This window comes from Aquarana catesbeiana, linkage group LG01 (assembly GCF_042186555.1).
Source record: "Aquarana catesbeiana isolate 2022-GZ linkage group LG01, ASM4218655v1, whole genome shotgun sequence".
NCBI lineage: Eukaryota > Metazoa > Chordata > Amphibia > Anura > Ranidae > Aquarana > Aquarana catesbeiana.
This window is the reverse complement of record NC_133324.1, coordinates 347,265,448-347,285,227: the sequence shown is the minus strand read 5'-3', so window position 1 is coordinate 347,285,227 and position 19,780 is coordinate 347,265,448. Positions and strand designations below refer to the sequence as shown.

Sequence of the window (19,780 nt, the reverse complement as noted above, 5' to 3'; positions counted from 1 at the left end):
AGAAGACCTACGAATAAGAATTGTTGACTTGCATAAAGCTGGAAAGGGTTATAAAAGTATCTCCAAAAGCCTTGCTGTTCATCAGTCCACAGTAAGACAAAGTGTCTATAAATGGAGAACGTTCAGCACTGCTGCTACTCTCCCTAGGAGTGGGTGTCCTGTAAAGATGACTGCAAGAGCACAGCGCAGACTGCTCAGTGAGGTGAAGAAGAATCCTAGAGTGTCAGCTAAAGACTTACAAAAGTCTCTGGCATATGCTAACATCCCTGTTAGCGAATCTACGATACGTAAAACACTGAACAAGAATGGATTTCATGGGAGGATACCACAGAGGAAGCCACTTCTGTCCAAAAAAAAATTGCTGCATGTTTACAGTTTGCACAAGAGCGCCTAGATGTTCCACAGCAGTACTGGCAAAATATTCTGTGGACAGATGAAACCAAAGTTGAGTTGTTTGGAAAAAACACACAACACTATGTGTGGAGAAAAAGAGGCACAGCACACCAACATCAAAACCTCATCCCAACTGTGAAGTATGGTGGTGAGGGCATCATGATTTGGGGCTGCTTTGCTGCATCAGGGCCTGGACTGATTGCTATCATCGAAGGAAAAATTAATTCCCAAGTTTATCAAGACATTTTGCAAGAGAACTTAAGGCCATTTGTCCACCAGCTGAAGCTCAACAGAAGATGGGTGTTGCAACAGGACAACGACCCAAAGCATAGCAGTAAATTAACAACAAAATGGCTTAAACAGAAGAAAATATGCCTTTGGAGTGGCCCAGTCAGAGTCCTGACCTCAATCCGACTTGAGATGCTGTGGCATGACCTCAAGAAAGCAATTCACACCAGACATCCCAAGAATAATCCTGAACTGAAACAGTTCTGTAAAGAGGAATGGTCAAGAATTACTCCTGACCGTTGTGTACGTCTGATCTGCAACTACAGGAAAGGTTTGGTTGAAGTTATTGCTGCCAAAAGAGATTCAACCAGTTATTAAATCCAAGGGTTCACATAATTTTTCCACCCACACTGTGAATGTTTACATGGTGTGTTCAATAAAAACATGGTAACATTTAATTATTTGTGTGTTATTAGTTTAGGCAGACTGTGATTGTCTATTGTTGTGACTTAGATGAAGATCAGATCATATTTTATGGCCAATTTGTGCAGGAATCCATATCATTCCAAAAGGGTTCACATACTTTTTATTGCAACTGTACGTTATAGATATATTTTCCTCTTCATACACCCCTGAAGAAGGAGAAAACTGTACTCCAAAACACGTTGGGTGCAAGAGGATTTCATGTCTCTTTTCAGAATATGGTGACAATGTTATGAACTGTTTATACATTCTATATTCATATGCATATTTTAGCTACTATGTTTAATTATGAATAAATAATTTTTGTACTATAATACTCTCAATACTTTTCAATTTTAACTTAGTGTACCTTTAAAGTCCACCATAGGGGATTTTCTTTTTGCTTCTAATACTGGATGTGGCACCACAACTGCATAGTATTATCGTCCTGTTCTCTTTTTCTATTATTAGAAATCCTCCTCATTCCATACCCCTCACCTTTCTCACCATAATCTTTTGATGCAGCAAGGGTTGTTAAAATTAAGGGGCTGTCACAGATTCTCATCAAGAGACTCTATGCAGAGCTGCACCAGATTTTGCACTTTCCAGTTTTAGTAAATCTACCTCACCGACAAAGTCCATCCATTCCAGCTAGCTGCTCTATTCATAGAAGTGCAAACTACATGTTCTATAAATGATATTTGGTCTATGACTTAAGAGGGCCTATCAATCAACCTATCAATCATCCGCTCATCCTCCATTCGTAGATCCTTCATTTCGTTTGCAAATGATTCTTTTGGAAAATGAATTTTTCACCTAGCTTCACCATATTCACTAAGTTAAATGAAAATCCATTTTGCAAAGTGAGCACGCACTACTACTTAATTAAATCAAACACAGACAGAATATGAGAATCTTCAAAAAATAAATTGTGTGAATATTCACGTTAGTTATTCAATGTGAAGATCAACGTCCTGTTTATTTAGGTTACCTGCAATTAATGGGATATTCAAAGTGAACAATTGAACTATGGGATATTCAAAGTGGATATTTGAAGTCACTATTCATTCACACATTTTTTTTTTTTTTTTTTTTTTATTGAAGATTCTCAACCCCTTTGATAAATCAGGTTAGCAGTGTCAAGTTAGACACACGCTGAGAGTGTAAGAGAAGACACACACACACAGTATCAGAGTGCACACACACCAGGGTCATACTGTACATATATGCACACAGTGTAGGCATGTTTCTGCCCTGACAATGGCATATGTGTGCATGCATGTGTCTGCCCTAAAGTGTGTTTATTGAGAAGGCCCATGTTTCAAAAGCCCTAATAAAACATTTTAAACTAATATATTATGAAGCAATATGGCAACATGTGAAACACATAACTAATAACACTTACAGTTCAAAAAAGTGCACTACTGATTTGGCCTGTATGCATCTATTTTAAATACTTGCTTTATTAGTTGTTTTTTGTACACTGTAGAACAACTAGTTTATAATTACCTTTACAAAAGTGACACAACCACTGTAAATTAGTGTCAGCAAAAAGAGAGCAATGAACGTTGATGATGTCGTCCATATATTGGTAATTTCTTCCGGATCATTAAGGTCTTCTCCTCCATCATCATGGTAGACAGAAAAATTGTCAGTTGACAAAGGTTTTTCTGAAAGTAGAACATAACCATATTTCATTATCACCCTTCAATGAAATTGCCAATTTACCAACAGAAACTTTATAAAAAAACAAAACCACTGGATAAATTGCTAATTACTTTTTTGGTTTCCTATTTAATTTTTTTGAACATACATATCTAAGATGTCCATAAGTTTATGAATTGGTTCACCTTGGTTAAATAGCCATGAGATAAAAGAAATAGTCCCATTTAACTGCTTGCAAAAGAAAGTCAGTTGTGCCTTAAAAATTTCTATCAACGGTGCTTGAAGTTAGTTGATAATTGGGTAATAATTATGTTTTGCCCCCTTCACAGGAGGATGTATGCAGATAAGTTATACGTTATGCTCATTTGCCTAATAAATCCTATGTAGGTATGTTTCCCATTACATGTCATTTACTGTATTATTTAAGGCTATTTAAAGTGGGTGTAAACCCACTTTATCACTTTCTGGCCAACCCCTGTGTTAAATAATGCAATGTCTCCATTGTCTATGTCAATGCCCCTGTATACCTTATTTCAGGGCGCCACTCGGTGCTCACGTGACTGGCCGCCGTTCCCTCTTCCGATCTGACAGCTACAGCTGGAGGGGCCAAGATTCCCCCCGCTGACGTCAGTCGGGAGAAGGAGAGGAGAGGGGAGAGAGGAGCTTGTAAATAACGTATACAGGAGCGATTTTTTAATAAAGCACATACAGTGGAGACATTGCATTATCTAACACAGGGGATTGACAGAAAATTATCAAGTTATGATAGCAGCAGGAGGGGAGGGGCGGGCACTGTCACAAGCTAACAGGCAGGGAGGGAGGGGGGAGAGGAGGACAGAGGAGAGCTGCGGATGACGAAGGCACGTAAACTGACCACGGTGTCAGGGTTCAGCAGCTATGATAAACTGTGGTCCGTTTACGGGGGAGGACAGAAGCAGGCAGGATCAGCCAGGTATTTCAGGTGATACAGGGGGCCAAATTACACAGCACAAGCAATGTGCTGTATAACATGCTTTAAAGGGACAGGATCAATTTTATTTTATAGGGTAACAAAGGCTTTAATAACTTAGTCATATTGCAAATAGGCATATATTGATAATGAAAATATGTTGAATTATCATTATGCCAGGTTCACACTGGTGCACTGTGTTTGGGCAAATGAAAGTGTATCCAAGTCCAGTATGCTGCATCTTTGATGCGCTTTTAAAAAATGCATGGTCTACTAGAAGTCAATGGAAGTTCACCTAAAACTGCATGTAAAACACACACATAATCATTCTGTGCTCGAACCACAGCACACCAATGTGAACCCATCCTTATTCAATGTTAGGCAAGCAACTTTTAGGTTTAGGTTTTTGGCATAAGTCATTCAGAATATTTTTTAGAGATAAGTGTGTTCTTTCTCTCCCAAAGGGGTTTCAAGCAATGCCAAGTGGTTGAAATTTCACCATTTGCTGAACCCCTTACGAGTTCGAAAGTTGTATTTCTTTGGTGCTAATTAACTGACAGTAGCCAAACAGAATTCACTTAATCTAAGTCAATACAGGATGGATTCTGATTAATTACTTTGTGTTTCTGCACTTGTCAATTGGCACTTAAGAATAAGAAGTCTTTATCAAATAAGACTGATAGCCAACACTGAGCGAAATATTAACAACTGTTTATTGGTTAGCAGATTGAGTTACATTTTATTTTATTTCATGATCATATATATTCATTGTAAGTAATGGAATCAAACAGAGGCAGAAAAAAACAGAGCTTGTCAGATTTTTACATTTAATATAGTATATGAGTAAACTATTTGTACACAAATTGATGATTTATTTGAGATAACACATACTTGGGTGTGTAGTTTCACCATTAGAGTTGCTGATATTTTTAATGTAGTAGAGTTCAGAGGAAATATGAGCCACTTGACAGATGTAAATCCTTCCTGCAACCCAGTCTTCTTTTGAAATGGACAAATGACTGACAAATGAGCATTGTTGGCTTTTATGGTCGCATGTGACATCTTCTGAGTTTGGAACATCTTCCTTGATTATGGTGTCATTAACATTCCAGGTTACAAAAATGTCTTCTGGATAAAATGCTTTCACGAGACAGATTAAACTCAGCTGGTCTTCTTCTGTCCCATTCTCGGCATTAGTTACAAGTACGTATACTCTTGGTGCTTTTATCACACTTGGATCTATAATGTAGATGTTACAATGAGTAAATTATGTTTATGAACAATTATGTAACTGGCCTATCAAATTCTTATGGTTCTATTATTAAAGAAAGTTTGTCATAAAGGTGAAGAACTTGCCCATGGTGACCAATCAGATTGCTTTAATTTTGATTCAAACAAAAGATAAAACCTGACTGGATATTCACCATGGCAAAAAACTCTTTACTACTTTATGTGCTCTACAATTTTTTAAAATGGGTTACCCTATAGCTTTTTGCGCGCAAGAGACAATAACTGTTTAAAACTTTCTATTTTTTGCATATGCCCATTCGCATACTACAGGAATGGGAACAATAACAAATATAAAGTATATACTATCCCAGTTTTGATGCAAAAGTGGAAAGAAATACACTTTAAGCATATTTACTGCTCTAAACCTAGTGCGTTCTAATGCCCAGAATTTGGCTTTACGAAGCAATATGAAGAACATCAATTGGCTATAAATGCTAATACAAATATTAAACGTGTGTTCTCTGTTTTTTTTTTTTGTAATATGTTATAAGGGATAAGACAATATTCATTAATCTCTAGTAGAGCAAGCACAAGTGAGCTTTGCAAGTCAACGTACCATTTGACCGTGTGATAGTCATCTTTTCTTGCAGTACATTGTTGGGTGGATGCAATTTGCAGGAGACGTTGGAGACTGTTTTCCATTCTTCTAAGCTTATTTCCAAGGTGCTTTCTATCCAGGACAAATTGCCAGGTTTATTTTTTTCCTTATTGTACTCGCTTATCTTTTCCTTTCCATTAAGCATCCAGTGTATGTCAACATAAGGAAGGTTCGTTTTACATGAAACATTGGCACTTTTTAGAAGAAATAAGTCCTTAAAGGATGGTTTTTGTATGTACCCATCAGGTAATGAGAAGTGATCTGAAAAATGATCTGAACGTTAATTCTGGCTTCCATGAAGATTTAGATACACGCATTTAACTGTGTACATTAGAACCACAGTGGTCTTTGCCCCATTCTCTCAGTTCTTTGTCATGGCTACATCATTAAATAGTTACATAAACTCCTTACTTACATTGTTAAAGTCTTGCTGGCAGATTTGGGTGAACTGTTACAGGTGTACATGCTCCTTATCTTATCTTATACTGTGCTTTATACTGTAAATATATTTAATGTGACAACACTGAAGAAATTTCACTTTGCTACAATGTAAAGTAGTGAGTGTACAGCTCAAAATAACTCAACACACAGCCATTAATGTCTAAACCGCTGGCAATAAAAGTGAGTACAACCCTAAGTGAAAATGTCCAAATTCTGCCCAAAGTGTCAATATTTTGTGTGGCCACCATTATTTTCCAGCACTGCCTTAACCCTCTTGGGCATGGGGTTCACCAGAGCTTCACAGGTTGCCACTAGTGTCCTCTTCCACTCCTCCATGACAACATCATGGAGCTGATGGATGTTAGAGACCTTGCGCTCCTCCACCTTCTGCTTGAGGATGCCCCACAGATGCTCAATAAGGTTTAGGTCTGGAGACATGCTTGGCCAGTCCATTACCTTTACCCTCAGCTCTTCTTTAGCAAGGCAGTGGTCATCTTGGAGGTGTGTTTGGGGTTGTTATGTTGGAATACTGCCCTGCAGCTCAGTCTCCGAAGGGAGGGGATCATGCTCTGCTTCAGTATGTCACAGTACATGTTGGCATTCATGGTTCCCTCAATAAACTGTAGCTCCCCAGTACCGGCCTCACTCATGCAGCCCCAGACCATGACACTCCCACCACCATGCTTGACTGTAGGCAAGACACACTTGTCTTTGTACTCCTCACCTGATTGCCGCCACACACGCTTGACACTATCTGAACCAAATAAGTTTATCTTGGTCTCATCAGACCACAGTACATGGTTCTAGTAATCCATAGTAGTCTGCTTGTCTTCAGCAAACTGTTTGCGGGCTTTCTTGTGCATCATCTTTAGAAGAGGCTTTCTTCTGGGACAACAGCCATGCAGACCAATTTGATGCAGTGTGCGACTTATGGTCTGAGCACTGATAGGCTGATGCCCCACCCCTTCAACCTCTGCAACAATGCTGGCAGTACTCATACATCTATTTCACAAAGACAACCTCTGGCTATGATGCTGAGCATGTGCATTCAACTTCTTTGGTCGACCATTGCGAGGCCTGTTCTGAGGAACCTGTCCTGTTAAACCGCTGTATGGTCTTGGCCACCGTGCTGCAGCTCAGTTTCAGGGTCTAATGTGACAGAGCGAGACCCTGCCACTGTGAAAATTGAGGGTAAATGCGAGGTTCTGGACTATTGTTTCTGAGCTGAGAAAGCTGTGTTTTTGACTTTCTTCGGATTCTGTAGTTCTGGATCGGAACTTTCAATCCTCTGTCTGGATTTTACCAGGTGCCTGCGGCCTGTCTGAATACACAGGTGTGCAGGGTCACTATACATTCAAGCCTGATGATAGCTCAGGGCGCCCAGTTTGGAGACAGCTCCCAGTGTGGGACACAGGAGGTCTCATCCAGGGGTCAGAGGTGCCCCAGCCGGGAGTCAAGAGACAAGAGGTCTCACCCAGGGGTCAGAGGTGCCCCAGCCAGGAGTCAGGAGACAGGAGGTCTCACCCAGGGATCAGAGGTACTCCAGCCAGGACTCAAGCGACAAGAGGTATCACCCAGGGGGCAGCAGCCAAGAGACAGAAGGTCTCATTCCAGGAGTCAGATGGGGTCCTATTGGGTTGTTAGGAGAACCCCTATCTAGAAGCCAACATTGGGCCATCCAGCAGGGTGCTGCAATTAAAGGCTAAGCAAGCCAAGTGAACAACACAGTCAGAGGGGCTGGTAAGAAGAGCAGTGGTTCTGCCAACAAGGGAGCTAGGTGGCTCAGTAATTTATTTTGTTCATACTGATTTGGAAGAGCTCCTGTGTGTTCAACTGATGTCTATGTGAACTTTCCTGCTCCTGAGGAAGTGAAGTGATTTCCACTAAATGCATTGAGATTTTTGGATGCAGCTATTATAATCATGCATTTATATTTTGCAATCACCAATGATTTTAATGTATTTTTTATGATATGAATTACAAATCAGCTCACAACAACATTATTATATATCGCAATGTGCTATGATGATATTTGTGTATATACTGTATATGAATTGCAATGTGCCATCATAATATCTATCTGTACAGCCAAGGCCATCTTTATGTAGATCAACAATTCTTTTTTTCAGATCCTCAGAGAGTTCTTTGCCATGAGGTACCATATTGAACTTCCAGTGACCAGTATGAAAGAGTGAGAGCGATAACATCATATTTAACACACCTGCTTCACACCTGAGACCTTGTAACACTAACAAGTCAAAATGTGTGGGGTGTACTCACTTTTGTGAGAAACCATATGTATGGTTTCATTTAACCCTGTACCATCATGTATTTAATCACTTTACCAGTTGTGTGTCACGTGCTTCATTCAAAGTAGTCCCAAACTCTTTCCTTTGAATTTCAGATTTATACCCACAATGTCAGTAGTGTTACTCAAATATGCCTCTGTTTGATTTGTGGCCAGTTTAGCTTCACCAGTAAAAAAGAACCTCACTGAAGCCAATAGGGAAATAATTCTGGGTGTTTTGTTCGGGCCTCTGAAGGAATATTACAGCAGCCAAATGCAATAAAATGGAATGGGAAGCTCACCAAATATCTGAGGAATATCTGAGGAACTCAAAAAAATGGGGAAATGGGTACAGCAGTGGGAAAAAACATTTTATGCAGCGTCAAGGACAACATGGGCAATGCTGAAATCCTTAAATTTACAGATTTTTGGGGTCACTTAATGCTGTACACTTTGTTACAGAGCTACTAAAGGTCATTTCTGGAACTACCAACAGCAACGCCACATGTTGGCAGTCTGTACTTTGCTCTATATGCTCTATATAATATGAAAATAAACCATATATGAATCAATGAACTGCGTTATAAGGTGTGCTGGCGTCCTGTCTGCGTCAACAGTGTATTTTGATACACTGCAATGAATGTATTTTTTGGCAGCTGCTTTTATTAACAATTGTTCAATACTCATGATATATTCTAGCACGGATATTATCCCTTGTTTTATCTGAATACAAAGTGCGGGGTTAGAGGAGCACACTAGATACAGAGTGCAGGGTTGAGGAGCACGCTACATACAGAGTGCAGGGTTGAGGCGCACACTGTGTACAGAGTGGATGGTTAAGGTGTGGGCTACAGAGTGCAGGGCTGAGGAGTGCACTACAGAATGGAGGGTTGAAGTGTGCGCTACATACAGAGTGTAGATTTCAGGAGTGCCCTACATGTAGAGTGCAGGGTTGAGGGCTGCCCTACATACAGACTGCAGGGTTGAGGACTACACTGTGTACAGAGTGCAGGGTTGAGGGCTGAGCTGTGTAAAGAGTGCAAGGCTGATGGATGCACTGTGTACTGAGTTCATAGTTGGGGAGTGCACAGTGTACAGAGTGCAGGGTTGAGAGGTGCGCTATGTACAGAGTGCAGGGTTAAGGGGTGTGCTGTGTACAGAGTACTAGGTTGAGGGGTGCGCTATGTATTGAGTGTAGAGTTGAAGGGTGCCCTTGTCAAGTTTTGATTGCTATCTACTAAACTTCAATGATGGCATTACTGGTTGCAATGGCACACTGAGCAATGTCATCAGTGGCATCTTTGGTGGTCATCCTGAAGACCGCTGGTGGTCTCCACTCACTTGCAAGCTTGAGAACCTACATTTTTTTAAATTCAGGCTATTGCAGCCACTTCCACATCCTCCTGAAGGTCTCCCTGCCAGATTTCAGTTTACTCCAAGGTTTGGGGTTCCTTAGAAGGTCTGAGAGGGTGCCCTGCAAAGGGCACAGCACCCTCTGCACGAAGATAGCCTGGGGATGCTGTGCTTTTCAAGTTTGGCTGTGATTCTCTGTGTCACTTCTTTGGTATTGATTTCTTCCAACTAGCCAGAGTTTCTCAACTGGGAGCCGGAAAAGGAGGGTAGCCTGTCACAGCTGGAGGTCAGCATGGGACTGTGAGATTGAGTATGGCCCGGTTTGTGCATCCCATTGAGGTGAGGCATCATGGCAGATGGTGGGTAGACAGCCCCCTGGAGAGGTGTTGGTCACCTCTTGCCAGCATGGCAGCGTGGGCTGGACATCCTGTTGTGCCCAGGTGGTCCACAGTGGTGCAGGCTCTGTTGGCTGTTTTGCAAGGAGCCCAAACCATTACCTAAAGGGGTAGCTGTAAAGGGGGACAAGCTCTGCCCCATTCCAGTCATGACCTTGTAGGGGCTGTACAGGTTGTACATGGAGGGGGTCCCCCTGTCACCCTTCATCAGGTTGAAACTACCACTGACATTGTTTGAGAGCCACCGATGGTGGTGGGGGGCAGTGACATGGTGGAGATAGGGGGCAGTGACTGGAATGGCATTAGGGTAGTGTAGGTGTAGATGCACATCCCAGCTGGTGAGGAGTCACAGGATATGCTCATGGCATAGTGCAAGGGGATAGACTTGAAATGGTAGTCCCCAGTCCCATCCAGGATGGAAGCCATGCTGGAGACCATAGCAGACCTGAAAGATGGAGAGGACAGCTCCTGGTGGATCCTCCAGTGGTGGTGCTGAAAGCTGTGGCTGCTCATCAGATCCTGCTCATGGCTACTCCCACCCAGCGGTGTGTCACTAGGGTTGGCATCGGTAGCAATAAGCCAGGACGCTAACCAGCCTCTGAGTGCTGCAGACCGGCCGTGGGGGGAGGTGCAAGAAATCCTTCCAGGCTCCTCCTCTAGCAGGCATTAAGTGATAATGCAGGTTCTGACCCCCATAATGACGCCACTGCCCGCGCAAGCGCGGCCCTGTGGGGAAAGGCAATGGAGCTAAGTGCCAGTGTCAGAAACCATGAAATCGGTCCGAGACAGAAGTACAGTTAAATCACACTTGTTTAATAATAAAAGTAAAAAGAACAAACGTAGTCAAAACATAGCCAAAGTTTGGTAACCAGAACGGATAGTCAGCCAAGCCAGAAGTCAGAAATCAATGTAGTGGATCAGCAAGCAGGATCTGGAGCCAGAAGGGATGTAAGCAAAGCAAGTCTTGAACAGGATTGCAGGAGATAGTTTCTGTGATGTTGACCAAGGTGAAGGCAGAGCTCCTCTGGACTGCACGGCTTAAAGCGGGGGTCCACCTATCTATTGTTTTTTTTTTTTTTGAGTTCATTCACAAACTTTTCTTCTCAGCATTACGTACTCACATATTGTGTGTAATTTGTCCGTCTGTGTCAGATTTCGTCGGAAAGAATAACTTAAATTATTCACTGCAGGCGGTTTCCATCTTCATTGTGGGCATTTGAAGCCCACAAGCATTTATTTCCTGGATGTGGTGAATGCTGTGCTCCCAGCATTCACCGCTCATTCCCGCACATGCTCAGTGGCATCCTGGGAAGCCTGAGACTAGCTCCCAGGAGTCTGGGAGAGGCTAGAAACACGCCTACTCCCATGGGAGGAGAACCAGGAAGTGCAAAGAAGAATAGAAAAATAAAAGGTAATTACGGCGATTTAAATTTTTTTAAACAGCATGTCAGCATCTAGGCAAGGAAGAGAATACATACAGATATTGTTCAAAATTTAAGTAGGCAGGACTGATGAGCAGGATATCATCAACAGTTGAGTAACTTTGGAGAGATAGGAGCTGGCAAATAGCCGACAGCTGAGCGGCCAGCTCAGAGAAGGAAGGGCTGAGCCCAGCCTTGACAGCTGGAACTTGTTCCAACACAGGGCTCCACTCCGGCACTTAGCTTTGATTTTCCCGGGACACCAGGATTTACATCAAATCCTGGGATGGTCCCTGTGAATCTGGGACGGTTGGGAGGTATGTATGTATATGGTCATAAACACATCATTATACAATGTTGATATGAAACATATTATAAACATCAGCTATATTGTCAGAGCTACATTTATGAGCCTTCACCAACAATAGGACCCATTTAAAGTGAAATTTTCACCGAAAATTGAGAATCCAGTCTTTGTGTATGATATTTATTGCAGCTTTAGATTAAGCATCAACCAGCTTTTTGTAGTGGTATAGATAATATAAACGTATTGAGCATTATATAGTTATTTTACTTTAGTGTTTGTATTTTAGGCTATGATGTCTACCCTACACTACAAGTTCTAGTCGTGGTTTTAAATAATGCATAATAGTCTTACAGTGTTAATGCTGATATCCTGGTATGTTTTTTTTTGCATGATTACATTAGTCCAGCTTGGACCAATGTAAGTATGCATATTCCATACCTGGCTGATCCATGTAGAAGCAGAGAATCTCTGTAATAGCTACTGCTACTACAGTGATCATCGCTGTATTCTGGGTCCTGTGCCAAGGGGCTGCCTTGCTACATACTAAACACAGAGGGTCCCTCAGTTAGCATGGGTGCCATTCAGAAAACGCCTTGTATTTTTCTCAATGACTGGACGATGTGAATTTAGTAGGAAATTGGATTTTACTGTTATCAGGTGATCCATTAGAGAGATTTCCCCTCATTTACCACTCTAATGAAAGCAGAAAGTGATTGGATAATTTACAAAAGCAAAGTATATGAAGGCCAGAACCTCTGTTAGCTTTTTTACTGTCTGAGTTCCTGTTAAAGAGATCCCAATCAGGAGTTAATGCTCATTTATAAATACTATTTGATAAACAATAGGATACCACACAGTGAAAAATATATCTCCAATATTGAGGGCATAATATACATCTCTGATATATTTAGAAAAGTGAACGCAATGAATTTAAAAGTTCAAGTTAAACACAACAAACTGTTTATTACGAATTTAGCATGTCAGCATTATTTAAGAACCTCACACAGACTATTTCTTTCAATAAATCTTTTCCTCGTGCTAAGGAGAACATTACAGGTATACAGCTTGTAGGCAGGTGCGGTCTACTCTCTCCACTGTAGGTACCACTGGGGCGCAGCAGCATTTCAGTTGGAGAGGAAGTCAAGAGGAACATGGATCTTCTATGGTTTCATGGGTCACTGAGGAAACTATCCAATTTGATGCTGCTCCCCCATGTGACTCTAGCAGCCTTCTTTGGTCAGGCAGAGCCTTTTTAAGGCCCTGGCTCCCAGCCTTGGTGCGCATTTTGCAAGTGTATAGAATAGGGATAGGTACCCCGTCTGGTAGGGACAGAACTAGCAGAAGGGAAAGGTTCCTGAAGAGGAGGGAAAGCGTAGGGCTTTCTGGGCTTCTTCTTGCTTGGGCATTAGAGAGCCAGGCCACATTCTGTCCCTCCTAACGTGTGCTCTCAGTTCGTCTGAAACCTACTTTCTATACATTGTTGGAACCCAAGAGTGTTCCCGGTTGGTTTGTATTTGCAGTGGGTTTATACTATATTCCAATATAGTTCCATTGCATTTGGACTGCGTGTGTCATTGCCACAGAACCACGCTGCACCCTACCTACAAGCTAGCCATTTTTAAAGGTCCTAAAAATACATGATTTTCACAATGGAAGAAAAATAGGATTTTTACGTAATACTTACCTGTAAAATCTTTTTCTTTGAGTACATCATGGGACACAGAGTCAGGCTAATATTCATTACCTGCTGGGTTATACTTCATCATTAGGTGAATGGACACTGGTAGACCAAAGGTCTTCAGGCAGGAAGTGATCCCCTATATAACCCCTCCCATACAGGAAGTACTTCAGTTTTGTAGCAAGCACCAAATCCTCAGAAAAGAGGGGAGGGATCTCTGTGTCCCATGATGTACTCAAAGAAAAGGATTTTACAGGTAAGTATGACGTAAAAATCCTATTTTCTTTTTCATACATCATGGGACACAGAGTCAAGCTAATATTCATTACCTGCTGGGACATCCCAGAGCAATAGCCTTGAGGGGAGGGAGACACCCTGCCAAACAATAACCATCAGAACTTATATGGCAGCCCGCAGTACACTGCGGCCGAATACTCGGCTGCTCGAACATCCACTTGACATTTTGTGAACGTATGCACTGAAAACCAGGTAGCAGCCTTACAAATCTGAGCCCCAGATACCTTATGGCGATAAGCCCAGGAGGTTCCTACACCTCTGGTAGAATGAGCTCCCACCCTAAAGGGAGGAGCTTTATATTTCAGACCGTAGGCCTGAATGACCTATTGATGGACCCAATTGGTAATGGAAGCTTTGGAAGCTGCCTGCCACTTCTTGGGTCCTTTTGGTAAAACAAAAAGAGTCTGATCCTCATATCTGCGCAGATCTAGATAATAAACCTTGACTGCCCGGACAACGTCCAAAGAATGCAGTCGTCTCTCTTCCGCCAAACGAGGCTGAGAGAAAAAAAAGGCAAAATAATGTCCTGATTTAAATGAAAGGCCGACACCACTTTTGTCAAAAAAGGATGGAACAGGTCGTAACACGACTCCGTCATGGTGAAGTATCAAGTACAGTTCCCTGCATGAAAGGGCCACCAACTCCGACACCCTTCTAGCTGAGGTGATAGCCATCAGGAAGGCTAGCTTGCATGACAGCAAGTCTAATGGAATTTCCTTAATAAGTTTAAATGGTTGTTTCTGTAACACAGACAGCACCGAGTTCAAGTCCCAAGGACACATAGGTGATCTAATGGGGGAAGCAAGCGAGTTGCCCCCTGCATAAAGGTTTGGATCAGTGAATGGGAGGCTAAAGGCCTTTGGAAGAATACTGATAGGGCCAAAACTTGACGTCTGATTGTACTCAAAGCCAATTTGATTTCTACAGCTGACTGTAGAAAAGAGAGAATTCTCCCAATCACATATTTCAGAGGATGCCATTTTCTGGCTTCACACCAAGCAATATAAGTCTTCCAGACCTTATGATAAATCTTCCTAGTGACAGCTTTTCTAGCATTCAGTAGAGTAGACACCACTGGTCCCGAGATGCCACGGTCCTTTAACACCCTGGCTTCAATAGCCATGCTGTCAAATTTAGAGACTGTAAATTGGGGTGGAATATAGGACCTTGAGACAGTAGATCAGGGTGACGTGGAAGCTTCCATCGCCCATCTATTGTCAGTCTCACAATCTCCGGGAACCAGGGCCTTCTGGGCCAGGCTGGTGCCACCAGATTGACTGGAACCTCCTCTCTCCGATTCCTGCGTAAACAAATGTGGAAGGAGAGGTATCAGAGAGAAAGCATAAACCAGGGAATACTGGCTCCATGGAACTATCAGAGCATCTGCTCCAATTGCCAGAGGATCTCTTGTTCGAGATACAAGCTGCTGTAGCTTGTTGTTGAACCTGGTTGCCAGTAGGTCGACCTCTGGTCATCCCCAACGTTGGCAAATTTCCTGGAACACCTCTGGGTGTAGGGACTATTCCCCTGAGCAGATCTGCTGGCGGCTGAGATAATCTGCCTTCCAGTTCTCTACTCCCGGGATATGGACTGCCAATATAATTGGCACACGTCCCCCTGCCCAGGATAGTATGTAGTTCACCTCCTTTAGAGCTGAACGACTCCTGGTACCGCCTTGGTGGTTTATATAGGCCACTGCCGTAGTATTGTCAGACTGAACCCTGATGGGGTAGTCCTGAAGCTTCACCATCCAGGACCGTAGGGCCAGACATACTGCCCGTAATTCTAGGACGTTGATGGGCAGGGTCTGTTCTGTCCCTGACCATTTCCCCTGAGCTGTGAGCCCGTCTAGGGTCACTCCCCAGTCTGAGAGACTGGCATCTGTAGTCAGTACTCTCCAAGTTAGTGGGAGAAAGGATTTTCCCTTTCGCAGGTTCTTATCCTGCAACCACCAGTTTAGGCTTAAGCATGCCTGAGGAGATTAGATAAGCACATTGGATAATCCAGGGCTTTTCTTCCTCTGTTCCAAGTGAACAAGATGTCTTGTTGTAAGGGCCTGGAATGGAACTGGGCATAGGGCACTGCCTCGAAAGAGGATACCATCCTCCCTAGAAGACTCATACAAATCCGAATGGAGGGTTGTCAGTTGCCCCTTATCTGACGCCCCCGATCCTTCAGGGCACAGATCCTTATGGGTGGCAAGAATACTTTTGCTTGGACCGTGTTTAGGATCAGACCTTAGACTTTGAGCTGGTCTTAAGGATGACTTTTTGGTATTTATGATCCAGCCTAAGCTTTTCAAATACTGCACTGTGTATATTATGCTCTGTTCTGGAGCCTGTACTGAGTGATCTCTTAGCAGGAAGTCATCCAGATACCCGTGCACCAGGATCCATTGGGCCCTACAAAGACCCAGTACTGGTGCTAGGATCTTTGTGAACACCCGGGGAACTGTAGAAAGCCCGAAGGGTAGAGCCACAAACTGAAAATGACATTCCTCTACTGCAAAACATAGGAACCTCTGATGAGGCTGAAAGATAGGTACGTGTAAGTACGCGTCCTTTCTATCGATGGAGGCTAAAAAGTCTCCCCTCTGGAGTGAGGTTACTACTGAGCGGACAGACTCCATCCCAAAGGACTGTATCAATAAATACTTGTTCAGGGACCTTAGGTCCAAAATGGGCCTTACATCCCCATTACCCCCATGGTTTCTGAACCGTAAACAGGTTTGAGTAAAACCTTGTGCCCCAGAGCAATTAGAACTAGCCTTGGAGTTTCGCATTGTGTGTTACATTGGGAAAATGTATATAAAATACTTTATAGGTGGTACCTAACACCAGTTAGATTAGCGAAAATTTATAAAGAACATTCCCCAGATTGCTGGCATAACTGAGGGCAACCTGGGAACTTGATACACATACTTTGGCATTGCAAATCTATATCCAGCTACTGGAATTCCGTTTTTCAACTAATTTCCTCTATCACAGGTATCATAACCAAACCCACCCCAGCAATGGCGTTGCTAGGACTTTCAATAGAACTCTTTCCTACCAATTTCAGAACAATAGTCTTACATATTTTAATAGCAGCCAGACTATCCATAATGTGTCAATGGAAAAATGACATATGAACAATGACATTTATGAACAATCATATGCTAATATCCATGGCAATAAAGACAACTTCAAATGAAAATGGAAAATGTGGATTACAACGTATAAATTAACTAATATCTTCTGAAAAGTTTAAAACATGGGCAGGTACATATCTAACATCAAAAGCTAGCAAGTGAGGACTAGAAATACTAGTAGTAGTAGTATTAGTAATAGTTGAGGGATACTTCCATTGTAGCACTAGCGATAATGGAAATTTCCATTTTGTATATTTATCTCCTTTTGAGCTGTTTTATTTAGAGGACTCCTCTAATGTTGTAAATCTGTTATGATTTCCTAAGTTGAGATCGGCAACCTAGATAAAGAGATAGCCCTTAATAGTAGTTACATGCATACGATAAACAATAAATTCCATGCTTAGGAAGTGCGATTTGTGACCCTAACAGTGAATATTGCAAATAATTCTCTACCATCACAAATAATACTGTATCCATAAGGAATCATACTGTTTTAAGGTTATAAGGAACATTTCCTGTATAATACCAATTTGTTACTTAAAATGTTGGTGTACACTTCTTTGCTAAGAATAAAAATTTTCAATGATAAAAAAAAAAACCCTTGTGCCCCTTTCGAATACAGGAACCTCTACAATCACTCCTTGATGCACTAAATAATGTAGCACCTGAAGCAATAAGTTTATTTTTGGAGGATATGAGGGAACGCTGGATCTTAGAAAGCTCTGAGGGGGACCCCCCATAACTCCACCTTGTAACCGCAAGACATAATTGAGGTTACCCACTCGTCCTGAATTGTTGCGTTCCAAATGTCCGCAAAATGCAGCAGCCTTTCCCCCACCCGATGGAGTGGGGGGCGTCCCCTCAAAAGGAGGGCTTGGTGCTGGGTTTAGAAGAATTTTGGACCCAGGGCCTGGGTCTCCCAATCCATGGATAGTGTAGGACCCACTAATCATGGGGTACTTTGACGCATGGTGACTTGGGTTGTGGCAACTTCCTCCTGCCCCATGCATGTCCGTGGTACATTGATTGAGTGATGTCCTGATGCTGCTGGATCCCTGATCATAAGGTCCCACACTACCTGGTTTGCCTGTCATCTGCCACGTCAACAGAGGGATGGCCCTATATTTGCTGGTTATCCGGCCTCTGGTTTATCTATGAGCTTATTGAAGCTTACTATCTCGTAAGCATGTATTTTTAAAGGTGGAGGATCACTGCAAGGGGTGTCGTTTTTAATTTCCACTTTTATACACTGATCCCTACAAAGAGCCAACTGGGGACTCTTCCCATCTTTTTAGAAGATTTCCTTTTCGGTCCTGGGACTTTTTTTGTTTAAGTTTCACTATTTTATGCTTTTTGCACTTTTGTGATTTTTATCATACAATATTGATTGCTTATTTCTGATTTGTATTTCATCCTATCTAATCTTTAGAGGACTCACATATCCTTCCACAATCAATTTGATGTCTTTTCATATATACCTTCACACATGGTTTAAGGGTTTAGCACAGTTTTTTCTTTGTTTTAATCATGCCAGCAATCCTGTGCTCTAACACAGCTAGGGCTGAGGACAGTTCATCCTTAGTGATAAAGGGTGAAGCAGCAGCGTTGACTGTAGGCACAATACCAGATAGGCGCAGTGGCTCAGATTGCCCGGAAGCCTCTGGTCCTTCAGGGGATACAATACTAGGGATATGACTAGGTTCATCAGGAACTACTGATGACATAGGTGTGCCCTTTCCTGTGGTGTTAGTCCCACTCCTCTATTTGGAAGACATTTAATAGCCACAAACAAAGAGTACTTGGGTGTAGTATTAAAACACCTCAAAAGGAAGACCCTTTAATAGGGCTCACCAAACCCCTATGCAACAATCCTGCTAAGCACCTTTAGCCTGCTAAGCAACACCTGGTGACTCGCGTGACCCGGGTAAGGAAAAATTAACCACTGCAAGTGTCTGTTCAAAACCATGCTCTCTGTTCCACAGCTGCCTTCTGGAAGCACCACATGCTTGGCCTACACAGCTTAAATAAGCTGCGTGTGCGCCGGAACATTCTGTGCGTGCGCACGCATGTGCGTGGTCCCGGCGAACGGGTGTGACTGTATTTGCGCAGGATGCAAATCTTTGTGCGCCCAGATAAGGCTACGGTGCATGTGTGGCGAAGCCGCGTGCGTCATGGCCGCCAAATAAACAAACTGCTGAGCCCAGCAGTGCTCTTGCGAATGCACATGTGCCATGGTGAACCAAGGCGAAATGGTGCACCATCGTGCGCCATCATACAGGTAAAAAACAGCCAGACACAAGCAAAAATGGTACACTTTGCAAACACCCACAGCTAGCCCAGAACTCCCCCATATGGTCACCGCACACAAGTGTCCAGCCTTTAGCTAGCTTGACTGATTGTTACAATCACTAGGACACCCCACAATAATAAAATAAAGGGGTTTCACTTACCTGTCCAGGTGCAGGGCCACTTAGAAACTAAGGGCCCAATCTTCACCCTTCACAGCGGGTTCCTGTTACTTGGACCTTCAAGGACTGGGTACCCTTTCATGTTTAAGGTCCACTCCCTTGGACCTGTACAGCACCATGCAGGAAATGCCTTAGCGCTGTAGTGTCCAGGATTTCCACTCCGCAGGGTCCAGCGCCCGGAGGCCACATTACAGGCAAAACCTTGCAGGATCTTGAGTCTTCTTTGCGAGGCTCGGGTACCATTTATCTAAGCATCAAAGCCTATGTCAAATGGATCCGATTGGTCAATCCCCTGATTCATTTTGGAACCGTTTGTGGCACTAGAGACCTGGAGCTCAGAGAGCGCAAACAAATAATGCCATCCACCTTGCAGACACTGGTAAAAAACTTAAAAAAGTACTTCCTGTATGGGATGGGT

General features: G+C 42.7%; 1 protein-coding gene, 1 pseudogene and 2 gene segments (V, D, J or C); all 4 read right to left on the bottom strand.

Annotated features, from left to right (window-relative positions):
• The window catches only part of LOC141145436 (immunoglobulin heavy constant gamma 2A-like), a 233,597-nt gene that overhangs the window by 3,072 nt on the left and 210,745 nt on the right, over positions 1-19,780 (bottom strand). The window contains 1 exon segment of the C gene segment in view: positions 2,593-2,753. Within this exon segment, the coding sequence occupies positions 2,593-2,753 (161 nt within the window).
• Positions 1-19,780, bottom strand: part of LOC141145464 (Ig gamma chain C region-like) — a 258,076-nt gene that overhangs the window by 152,584 nt on the left and 85,712 nt on the right.
• LOC141118318 (uncharacterized) overlaps positions 1-19,780 on the bottom strand; it is a 711,411-nt gene that overhangs the window by 606,384 nt on the left and 85,247 nt on the right. The gene's annotated exons all lie outside the window — the stretch shown is intronic.
• Positions 9,551-11,807, bottom strand: LOC141124087 (one cut domain family member 2 pseudogene; annotated as a pseudogene).